Below are 12,477 nucleotides of genomic sequence, written 5' to 3' on the forward strand. Positions count from 1 at the left end.
GGTCCAGAGGTAATACAAAGATGGAAAATATGTTTCGTACTGACATAAAATGCTAGGTAAAAGCAGATCTATACAACGCGCAAGAGATGGTAAAAAAGGTGTTTAATAACACTACAGTTTCCTGGTATCAAAAGCAACCATAATTTATTGTAGCTGACGTTTGTAATTTGTGAGACAAGATCTTGGTGCTCAATGATTCGTCAGCTCAACAAACCACAACTGTTCTGATATCTGTTGCGTAAACGATTTTCCACCTCTTCGTTTTCTTTTTATGTTCAGATGGAATCAAGATAACAAAGGGGAATGTTTGTCACCTTTCGAACAATAATGATTTTCAGTGTATAAAACAAGGACCTGTTTTTCCTAATATTCAGACAACTGTCATCTCTACACTTGTTTCGCTTGACATTGAAGGTACGTATGTTTATGTCTCAACGCGTGTTACTGTAATACAGATTTGTGTTGCCTTATTGTCTATTAAATACAATTTTAAAGAAACATTGTCTTTTTCTGGTTTCGGCTTATGGCCCAACACTTATTTGAGAGATAGAGACTTAGACTGAGACTGAATTTTATTTTACAAGGATAGAGATTTGAGGCTGGGCCTTTTCTTACAACCTGTCCTTGGGACGATAACACACAAAACAAAACAAAAAACACTACTAGAAGTTCAAATTCAAACACAAATATACACACGTTTGAGATGATGATGATGATGATGATGATGATGATGATGATGATGATGATGATGATGATGATGATGATGATGATGATGACTAGTCTTATAAAGGTCTGTTCATGGAATTGTTGGGATGAGGTTGGCAAATCCATATCTGTCGGTAGCTCTCTTAAATAATGATGAAGTTTTAAGCGGCACTTTTTCGTAAAACACTTTGTGCATTATAATTGCTTTGCTCAGCTGAAGATGCTTCTCTGATGGAAGAAAATTCAGAATTGATAAGTTCATATCAATTGGAACATTTTCACCAACAATGAGTTTAGAGAAAGCTTTAATTGAAGGGAGGTTTCGATTTCTTGAACCGATTTTCCACAGAGACAGAGAAGAGACAGTTACAGAGAGAGAAAGGGACATAGATAGAGATACACAGAGAGAGAAAGGGACATAGATAGAGATACACAGAGAGAGAAAGGGACATAGATAGAGATACACAGAGAGAGAAAGGGACATAGATAGAGATACACAGAGAGAGAAAGGGACATAGATAGAGATACACAGAGAGAGAAAGAGACATAGATAGAGATACACAGAGAGAGAAAGGGACATAGAGATACACAGAGAGAGAAAGGGACATAGAGATACACAGAGAGAGAAAGGGACATAGATAGAGATACACAGAGAGAGAAAGGGACATAGATAGAGATACACAGAGAGAGAAAGGGACATAGAGATACACAGAGAGAGAAAGGGACATAGATAGAGATACACAGAGAGAGAAAGGGACATAGATAGAGATACACAGAGAGAGAAAGGGACATAGATAGAGATACACAGAGAGAGAAAGGGACATAGATAGAGATACACAGAGAGAGAAAGGGACATAGATAGAGATACACTCAATCAATCAATGACGCTTATCAATCAATGAGGCTTATATCGCGCATATTCCGTGGGTACAGTTCTAGGCGCTCTGCAGTGATGCCGTGTGAGATGAAATTTTATACGGCCAGTAGATTGCAGCCATTTCGGCGCATATTTACCTTTCACGGCCTATTATTCCAAGTCACACGGGTATAGGTAGACAATTATTAACTGTGCCTATGCAATTTTGCCAGGGAAGACCCTTTTGTCAATCGTGGGATCTTTAACGTGCACACCCAATGTAGTGTACACGGGGGGGAGGGTTCGGACACCGAAGAGAGTCTGCACACAAAGTTGACTCTGAAATAAATTTCCGCCGAACCTGGGATCGAACTCACGCTGACAGCGGCCAACTGAATACAAATCCAGCGCGCTACCAACTGAGCTATATCCCCGCCCCTATATCACAGAGGGAGAGGTCTCAAATGAATACCCCACAATTGAACAGAATGCCTTTTGCTTTTCAATTTTGAGATTATAGGCAATGAAAAAATATATGGATAATCGTATTTGCATAAAATGCTACGCAACATCAAGGCTACCATCTTGAATCTCAGTAGGGTGTGTAATTAGATTGCTTCAAGAAATCAGCATATTGAAATTATATTAACTAAAGCAATAATGTTAAGTTATTGGAACATTTAATTTAGGACAAAACAAAACATTATACAGTGGTCGCCGCTTAATAAAGCCACTTCTGGACCGACGAAAAATGGCTTTAATAAGCAGCGGATTTATTAACCGGCGGTCCAGGAATACGTCATTTTCGAAAGAAAAAAAAATCTTCTCTTTTGTTTACGTCACACAGTCACTTTCTTTCGTCATTTACACCTGTTTGAATCTAAACAAAACTTCACGAAGGATGTTGAACTTTTGTTTTAATTATGTACATATACGTGTACTTTGATCACTTCGGTACATTAATAATTTCACTGTCACCGTCACGAATCATTACTCGGCAGAGAAGAACGATTTTATGAGTGTTTGTTTGTTGGTCGTCTTCCACATCAGAACAAGATAATGTGAGTTTTAGTCACAAACTACGTGATTTCTCTGAGAAAACTGGCTTTGATAAGCGGCGGGTTGGGTTTATTAACCGGCTTTTTCAAATACATAAGATATAGTGATAAATCCGGACCGTCTGAAATCGGCTTTTATAAGCGGCTGGCTCTATGAACCGCGGTTTTATTAAGCGGCGTCCACTGTATTAATAATACTAATAATAACTGGAAATTTTTAAGTGCTTTAGGCCCTTTACAAAAGAACATATACAGAATAGAACAAGTAAATACACAATATTCACAGGTACGTCGACCCATTGGTCTTTTAGGTGTACAGACAGACAAACACCCATGGTACAGATAGTTTACTTAGCTTAGAAACCGTTGCGTGCTGTTTTCAGTCTCTTGCGAGGTTGACGGTCAGAGTCACGAGGAATGGCGAGACGAATCCTTGTCTGTTTGTCCGCTTTGAAGACTATTGTGTCGACCTACCTACAAATACAATGTTTTGTTTTGCATAAATTAAACGTTCCAATAACTTAAGATTCTTGTTGTTTTATCCTGAATTTTGACATGTTAACTATACATAATATCTATCTGTTTGTGGATTTCTGCTTGATATTTAGCAATACAAAATGGATAGCTGTTGTTTTTCTCATGTTTTTTTCTCGTTTGTTATATTATTTTGCGCAAGATTCAGTAAATTGGCAACTTAAGAGTCTGCTTAATGAAAACAAGTCGCGTAAGGCGAAAATACAATATTTAGTCAAGTAGCTGTCGAACTCACAGAATGAAACTGAACGCAACGCAACGCAGCAAGACCGTATACTCGTAGCATCGTCACTCCACCGCCCGTGGCAAAGGCAGTGCCCGTGGAATTGACAAGAAGAGCGGGGTATTCGTTGCGCTGAGAAGGATAGCACGCTTTTCTGTACCTCTCTTCGTTTTAACTTTCTGAGCGTGTTTTTAATCCAAACATATCATATCTATATATTTTTGGAATCAGGAACCGACAAGGAATAAGATGAAAGTGTTTTTAAATTGATTTCGAAAAAAAAAATTTGATAATAATTTTTATATATTTAATTTTCAGAGCTTGTTTTTAATCCGAATATAACATATTTATATGTTTTTGGAATCAGCAAATGATGGAAAATAAGATAAACGTAAATTTGGATCGTTTTATAAATTTTTATTTTTTTTTACAATTTTCAGATTTTTAATGACCAAAGTCATTAATTAATTTTTAAGCCACCAAGCTGAAATGCAATACCGAAGTCCGGGCTTCGTCGAAGATTACTTGACCAAAATTTCAACCAATTTGGTTGAAAAATGAGGGCGTGACAGTGCTGCCTCAACTTTCACGAAAAGCGGCCGGATATGACGTCATCAAAGACATTTATCAAAAAAATGAAAAAAACGTTCGGGGATTTCATACCCAGGAACTCTCATGTCAAATTTCATAAAGATCGGTCCAGTAGTTTAGTCTGAATCGCTCTACACACACACACACACACACACGCACACACGCACGCACACACGCACGCACACACGCACATACACCACGACCCTCGTTTCGATTCCCCCTCGATGTTAAAATATTTAGTCAAAACTTGACTAAATATAAAAACATTAAACAAAACCAACACCGGTCAGTAGAATTTAGCTACTTTTTGTGTGTAGGTAGGAAGAACCCTACAGGTATAGGTAACATAATAGCATTAAAAAGACAATATCATTCTGTTGGCGCCCTATGCTCCAGCCAGAGAGAATGGGATTAAGAAGACAACATTTCCATTGTAATTTACACTTTCTGTTTGATTTCATAACATAACTAAACCAGAGCAGCACAAATTACAGCATGGACTGTTCATGTTAAGCTGACTTTTGCTTATCGCTGTTTTATGTGACAGGATGATGGCAGCATTGGTTTTCATCGTCCTGTGCGTCACAGCTGTGGTGGTGTCAAACAGTGGTTTGATGGAATCCTTTTCACGACTGTCATAATAACATTTAAGTTGTATAATTACTTCTTCTATCATGGCACTGGTCAGAAAAAAATGTTATATATGCCTAGGATACATTTGGAAATGCATTATTACATTTACATTGTTAACAATGTTTTGATCGACTTTTTACAAATGTTTTCTTCCAATACATCTTCAAAATTACATAAGGGAGATAACTCCTCAATCTTGTTAAAGGCACAGTAAGCCTCCCGTAACCCATCACAGATACTGTCAGGCTTTTACACACAGTACAAACACCCTTCCATTTGAACGCTCACCAAACGGGAACATCCTAGGTGCCCTACGTAAAGAGCGAGCAATTTTTAAAGAACTAATTTTGCGGATTGTCTCAGAGACAATCGGACCGTGGTGCGTTTTGGCGCTAGACCTAACTTTTAAAATCTAAATAATAAATTGACAGCTGGTGTTACACAAACATTCTTAAATCATAAAAGACTTCTTTTTTCATGCGAAGCTTTGCATTCAGTACAATTCGAAGTTTTCAAAGTTTGAAAAAAGAAAAGGCCGGAAGCAGGGTCACGCAAGGTCGTGGTTCTCGTAGCAGACGACGGTTTATGCCTATAGCCAGTTCCTCTGAACAGTCAAAAGCCATCGCTAGAGTTCTTGTGAACCACAGCCGTTTGTTTCGTGCATAGTCAGAGGTACATAAGAACGTGCTATTGCAGATAAGCTCACATCGAGTTGCATTCAAATTACTAACTGATACATTGTGAAAAAGGTAAACTGGATCACACGGGTTCACGATGGCTCAGGGGTAAGATAAACCACGCAAAAATAAATTCTTTGAACATTGCTCGCTCTTTACGGAGGGCACCTAGGTTGTTCTCAATCGGTGAGTGTTTAAATGAAAGGGTGTTTGTACTGTGTGTAAAAGCCTGACAGTATCTGTGATGGTTTACGGGAGGCTTACTGTGCCTTTAAGAGCAAAAGGCAACATGAATATTTGTGTTGTGCTCACATTGACAGAAAATCTTGGTTGTAAATGCAATGAAACAAGTTTTTCAGACTACTCTATTTTTTAGGTGTACCATCTAGCAACCTGTGTAACTTACATACTGAACAATGTAGATGACATTTTGCCACACAAACAAACAAACGTATGAACGAAAGAACGAACAAGCATACACAAATACACAAATGTGTAGTTTTTAATGATATTTGTTTTCCTATATATCCACCCATCTATTCATACAACCATGCATGCATGCATCCATCCATCCATTCATCGATCCATCCGTTCATCCATTTATCCATCCATGCATCCAACCATTCATCCATCCATCCATCCATTCATTCATCAAGTTATCCATCAATTCAACTATTCATCTATCTGTCTGTGTGTGTTTGTGTGTTTATCAATTTTTCATTATCTATTAATCGATCCAATCCTTCCTGCCATCCTTACTTTTCAAAATGTATGGATAGATTGGTCGGTCAGTGGTAGCAGGGTTGGTGAATGGGTGAATTAAAAGGATCGATAACATTTTTGTATTGCATATCACTTCAGGTTCTTGTAGCTGCAGCCCTGTAAACAAACCCAAGAATTGTTTGGAGGCCAAACGGTACAACAGTCACAGCGGTGTGGTCTTGGTCTACCCTCAGGCTGACAGCACTCCGATACAGGTCTACTGTGACCAGGACACCGATGGAGGGGGCTGGCTGGTACGTGTTGCCCACACGCCTCTCTGATATTGTTATTGATTCCATGTTGCACCATAACTACCACACATTGGTATATAGCATTTAAAACGTTGTAAGAGTTCAGACAGAAACATGTTGAATCTTTTATTAAAATGCAGCGGAGAGACTGCGTCCTCATGGATTTAGTATCTGTGGTTATTTCTGTGTGTACAGGTATTCCAGCGAAGACAGGACGGGTTTCTTGATTTCTATCGGAACTGGAAAGAATACCAAAACGGGTTTGGTGATGTGACAAAAGAGTTTTGGTTGGGTAAGTTTGCTTTAGGTAGGCTGGTATTTTTCAGTCTTCTGCTAAGCAAAATGTACTTGTCAACATTGTTTGTTACCGACTAAGACAAATTCATGAGAAGGTAATCCCCATTATGATATTCAGTTTCAGCTGATGCCATTTATTTTATTTCAACAGTATGTACATTGATTATTAGTTCAGTGGTAAGTTCAAAGAGCTTCTCAGAGTAAGGGTAAGAACTGTAATTGGGTTCGACCACAAATGCATTATTAAACACAAGTTATCAACAATCATTGCCTGCAGTTGACGCGCGGTGATACATGCACCATTTAGGACTGAACAGCCCCAGTACCTGATGTGTTAGCTAGGCGTTCCAAAAAGCTGATGTTACTTAAAGCCACTCTCCGCCTCCTGTAAACCATCAGTTTCTGGCCACCCTAAGAGCGAGCATTTTTCAAAGAATTTATTGTTGCGTGGACAGACGGATTTCTATCCAGACAAATCGAAAGCCTCGTTATGGTGCTTGACCTAAATATTAAAACCTAAATAATGAATTGACAGCTTCTTACACAAACATTGTTAAAACACCAAAGAATTCTTTTATAATCAAAACAAAGTCAGTATGTTTGAAGTTTTAAAAGTTTGAAAGTAGGGATCCCGGATTTATGTCAAGCAAACAGGTCGACTGGTGAATGCAACTTGCAGCTCTTTTGAATGGATGACGGGGAAGTTTACGGGAGGCTTACTTCGGCTGCAAGCGGAAGTTGACTGAGACAATGAGGAGTGTTGAAAGCTTGTAAGATGATTAGCTTGTGGTTCGACAGGTTGAGTTTGTCCTTTTCCTCTTCTTCTCCTTTCTTTCCTCTTCTTCTTCTTTTCTGTGTACATGAGTGATTCAAACTGTCTGTCACACTCAGGGTGGAGACTTTTTGACTAGGAGTGCGAAGCTTTGCATTCAGTTAGTCATCACTCTGTGTTTTTTCAGTAACTGTTTTCATGGAAATGCGCAATTTTCCTCAAAAAAACGTTTTTACGTTTGACAGCGACATGAAGAGTTTTCCTGTCGGAAATTTCGTCAGTTATGGTACTTTCACGATAATTCAAAATGGTTTTTATCTCGTTTCGATGTTTACACAAGAAAAAGACTTTACCATTCAGTCGGCACTCAAAATCAGTGCACTCCCAAAATACCTCAAAACTCTAGAAGCACGTGCATACAGGACAAAGAGATGATGACAACTCAGGGATGTTTTTAGGCACGAGCAAATCTCCAGGTTGGAATCGAGTCACTGCAGCGCTGCTCAAACGAAGAAGTAGGTACATCTTTGGTTATCGCGCGAAAGAGGTCTGCGCGGCAGGTGTGTTCTGGATCTGTTTCTTCAATTATCCCTTTGTGAAAGGATGGCAGCACACACTTTTTATGTAGTCTTCATACGTATGACTTATTTTGCAAATCGCTGTATGGGTTTAAACGTGGGTGTAAAACGAAATTGCTCGTAAACAGTGGAACATTTCTCTCTTGTGTTAAAGGCACACTCAGCTTCCCGTAAACCATCAGTTTCTGGTCACAGACACTGTCAGGCTTTTACACACAGTAAGACCCTTTCGTTTAAACACTCACCGCTTGAGAACATCCTAGGTGCCCTCTGTAAAGAGCGAGCAATTTTCAAAGAATTTATTTTTGCGTGGCCAGCCGGATTGTCTGTAAGACAATCGGACGGGCCTCGTTTTGGCGCTAGACCTAACTTTTAAAATCTCAATAATAAATTGACAGCTTGTTACACAAACATTCTTAAATCATAAAAGAATTCTTTTTTCATCAAGACAAGATCAGTACAATTCGAAGTTTTGAAAGTTTGAACAAAAAAGCCCGGAAGCGTGTCACGCAAAACGTGTTTTCTCATGCTAGCAGACGAATGTTCTGCATAGCGTCAGTTTCTTTGAACGTTCAACCTCCACCGCTCAGTTCGTGTGACTCGCAGCCGTTTGTTGCGTTTTAGATGCAGAGGTACACAATAACAGCAGATACAGCGAGTCGCATTGAAATCACAAACTGACGACTAAATTGTGAAAAAATGGAAAGTGGATCACACGGGTTCACGATGGCTCAGGGGTTAGATAAACCACGAAAACAGGTGTGTGGTTTACGCGAGCTAAATGGCCATTCAAACGAACTGTGTCATTGAATGCTACTAAATGCTATTGCAGGTGTGTTCGATAAGGTTAGAACTGCTTTGTTCATGAGAAGATTTAAATCGTTCTGTAAACCATTTGAGACGGACTGGGGCTTTAACATCGCTAGCAAATTAACACCAGTGATGTAGACAGAGATATGAAGAGTGTGGGTTGATGCTTTGAAGGTCTTGACGCCCTGCACGTGTTGCCGTCCAAACAGAGATACATCTTGAACTGCGTGTGTTGATACTGTCCACGTCTTTTCGTCCTAAACATGTTAACATCGAGAAGGAGGTACGAACTTTCGGTTGATATATATTCCAGGTCTTGACGCCCTGCTCGAGTTGACGTCGAGTCAGAGGTATGCTCTACGCGTGGACCTGATGAAGTTTAACGGTACCAAAGGCTACGCCACCTACAGCAACTTCAAGATCAGCGACAGTAGCGACAACTACCGTCTGCACTTTGACAGTTTCACAGGGGGCAACGCTGGTAAGCGCATTGTCAAAAAAATCGATTTCTTACCCACAGAAAGAAAACCAAGGCATCCTGTCAGGGATAAATGAGACCCGAAGGGAAGTAACTCATTTTGACCTGAGTTCAGGATGCATCATCATCATCATCATCATCATCATCATCATCATCATCATCATCATCATCATCATCATCATCGCAAACATGTGTATATTGGTGTTTGAATTTTAACTTCTATAGTGTTTCAGTTTTGGTGTAAATTGGTAGGTTTGTACGTGTGTGTGTGTGTGTGTGTGTGTGTGTGTGTGTGTGTGTGTGTGTGTGTGGGTGTGTGTGTGTGTGTGTGTGTGTGTGTGTGTGTGTGTGTGCTTGTGGTCCCAAGGACACCTACATTGTAAGAAAAGACCCAGCCCTAAATCTGTATCCTTGTAACATAAGTTCAGTCAGCCCCACTCTCTCTCTCTCGCTCTCTCTCTCTCTCTCTCTCTCTCTCTCTCTCTCTCTCTCTCTCTCTCTCTCTCTCTCAGTCTCTCTCTCTTTTTCTATGTTTCCCTCACACACACACACACACACACACACACACACACACACACACACACACACACACATACACACACATATACACACACACACACTCTCTCTCTCTCTCACACACACACACACACACACAAACACACACACACACAAACACACACACACACAACCCATAGGCCACGTACCGCAAATCCACAGTAATTTTAGTGGATACAAACTAACCAGTCCCATCATTTCTCCGCAGGTGACAGTCTGTCATACCACAACAACCGTCCGTTCACCACTTACGACGAAGAACATGACACAGACGATGTCAATGGTAACTGCGCTGTTCAGTGGCACGGAGCGTGGTGGTATGGCGCATGTCATTACTCCAATCTCAACGGTCGCTACAAGCAGAGCAGGGTTTTCGGGGCTGACGGGGTGACGTGGTACAACTTTGACGGGGGTCCTTACTCGTTGAAATTTTCAGAAATGAAGATGCGGCCCGTATAGGCTACACTGTACACATATTGATCCAATAATCATGATCTGACTGCGATCCTTTTGTGACAGGGGAGGCTACCGCTCCTTTCACAGCAGACTCTGCACCCGAGTTGTTGGCCTTTAAAGTCAACACCGGTGAGTTGTGGAATTCTGTTTGTGATGGGGTCTGGTGGTTTCCGATTGTCTGTATGCTAAGAAATTAGCCCTAACATTTTCAATCCTGTTTGATTGCACTTCGCTTCCCGAGGTGATCGTAGTGTTTCGGCACTCGGTTACACTTTATTTCGAAACGTTTCTTCTGTTATGAAGTACAACCTTCTCTGTCTCTCTAGCTCTGTCTCTCTGTCTCTGCATGTCTGTCTGTCTGTCTGTCTCTGTCTGTCTCTCTCTCTCTCTCTCTCTCTCTCTCTCTCTCTCTCTCTCTCTCTCTCTCTCTCTCTCTCTCTTTCTCTCTCTCTCTGTCTCTCTCTCCCTCTCTTTCTCTTTCTCTTTCTCTCTCTCTCTCTCTCTCTCTCTAATTGTATGATAGTGCACCCAGGAAAGACAAAAAGCATGATTATTACAACAAGACAAAAACACCAGTCACGACCTCTTAAGTTAAATCTTTCTCTGGAATCACAACCTGTTCAGCAGGTGACGGAACATCGTGTTTTGGGTGTGATAGTCGATCAAGAATTAAAATGGCAATCTCATGTACATTATATTTGTCAAAAAGTATCCAAGAATTTGTTTCTGCTATCAAAGTTAAAGCAATATGTCGATATCGCAACACTAAAACTATTTTATCATGCCCACATCTTATCCCATATTAATTACGCATCAACTCTTTGGGATGGCGTCTCTGATATTCACATGAAAAAATTAAACTCTCTACATCGTCGGGCAGCTAAAATCATGGTAAATGGTCCACAATTATCAGCTGATTTGAAGTTAAAGAATCTAAACTACCTGCCGCTAGTTAAACAGTTACAGTTTAATAAGACTGTAATGATGTATAAACTATATCATGGCGAAGTGCCCATCTATATTCAGGACCTATTTCACAGAGTCACCGAAAGGTACGGGTCTATCAATTTTCTACCACCAATACCCAGGATTGATTTGTTCAAAACTAGTCAAGCCTTCTCTGGCGCTATGGTGTGGAACTCCATTCCGTCTGTAATAAGATCATTAACCTCACTAAAGAGTTTTAAACAAGCTCTGCATAATCATTTTATGTCTACCTAGTTGGCTATACTAGTCTTAACACGTGCAAGTAGCTGTCAACAATTGGCAAAGCTTTATGAATTACACAAATATGTTCTTTATTATATATGTATTATGTGGAATTTATGTTGCGATTTTCCATCATCACTTCATCATCATCATCATCATCATCATCATCATCATCATCATCATCATCATCATCATCATCATCATCATCATCATCATTATCATTTACACCATATAATCATTATTAGCATTAGTGTAAACGTTGGTATCGTGTGAATTTTACCGTCGATCACTTTCCATGTGTTAACATGTTGCATGTTTCGCTTTCGATTTGTATGTTGCTTACTTTGCCATTTTATTGTTTATGTTTATTTGCTTGTTTGCTTACTTGTCGATTGTTTGCTGGTTCGTTCGTTTACTTTGTTTATTTGTCATGTTGCTTTACTTGTTTATCATTTATTAGATATTTGTATTAGAAGTAAGGACCGGTTGTAAGAAAAGGCGTCGCCTTAAACCTCTATCCTTGAAAAATAAAGTTCCATCATCATCATCATCATCTCTCTCTCTCTCTCTCTCTCTCTCTCTCTCTCTCTCTCTCTCTCTCTCTCTCTCTCTCTCTCTCTCTCTCTCTCTCTCTCTCTCTCTCTCTCTCTCTCTGTCTTTCTCTCTCTCTCTTTCTCTCTCTCTCCCTCATTCTCTCTCTCTCCCTCATGTTGTAATACTAGGCTGTGCCTTAAACCTCTATCCTTATGTATTAAAGACCAGTCAGTCAGTCGATCTGTGTCTATCTGCGTTTTGGTGTTCGTATGTATACGCGCGCACGTGTGTGTGTATTTGCGTTTGTGTGTGTGGGTGTGTGTGAGGGTGTGTGTGTGTGTGTTAGTGCAGATCAGTTCTCTCTCTTTCTCTCTTTTTCTCTCTTTCTCTCTCTCTCTCTCTCTCTCTCTCTCTCTCTCTCTCTCTCTCTCTCTCTCTCTCTCTCTCTCTCTCTCTCCCCCTCTATTTCTCTCTATCTGCGTCTTAGAGTTCGTTCAC

General features: G+C 40.0%; 1 protein-coding gene across 1 annotated transcript; it reads left to right on the forward strand.

Moving 5' to 3' along the window:
- The first annotated feature begins 321 nt into the window (after window positions 1–321).
- Window positions 322–12,217, forward strand: LOC138983635 (ficolin-1-like). Its single transcript, XM_070356917.1, has 6 exons — window positions 322–414; window positions 4,515–4,576; window positions 6,139–6,293; window positions 6,486–6,582; window positions 9,061–9,228; window positions 9,989–12,217. Exons 2-6 carry the CDS (start codon window positions 4,516–4,518, stop codon window positions 10,237–10,239), a joined length of 732 nt encoding a protein of 243 aa, XP_070213018.1. The 5' UTR covers window positions 322–414; window position 4,515; the 3' UTR covers window positions 10,240–12,217.
- The last annotated feature ends 260 nt before the right edge of the window (window positions 12,218–12,477 follow it).

This window comes from Littorina saxatilis, linkage group LG13 (genome assembly GCF_037325665.1).
Source record: "Littorina saxatilis isolate snail1 linkage group LG13, US_GU_Lsax_2.0, whole genome shotgun sequence".
In the NCBI taxonomy this organism is placed as follows: domain Eukaryota; kingdom Metazoa; phylum Mollusca; class Gastropoda; order Littorinimorpha; family Littorinidae; genus Littorina; species Littorina saxatilis.

Excerpts from the sequence above, each read along its gene's own strand:
- LOC138983635 (XM_070356917.1), top strand. The coding sequence starts at position 4,516 with ATGATGGCAGCATTGGTTTTCATCGTCCTGTGCGTCACAGCTGTGGTG. Across the intron at positions 4,577-6,138 it reads TGTGGTGGTGTCAAACAGTG|GTTCTTGTAGCTGCAGCCCT; the intron begins GTTTGATGGAAT and ends ATATCACTTCAG. Across the intron at positions 9,229-9,988 it reads TTTCACAGGGGGCAACGCTG|GTGACAGTCTGTCATACCAC; the intron begins GTAAGCGCATTG and ends ATTTCTCCGCAG.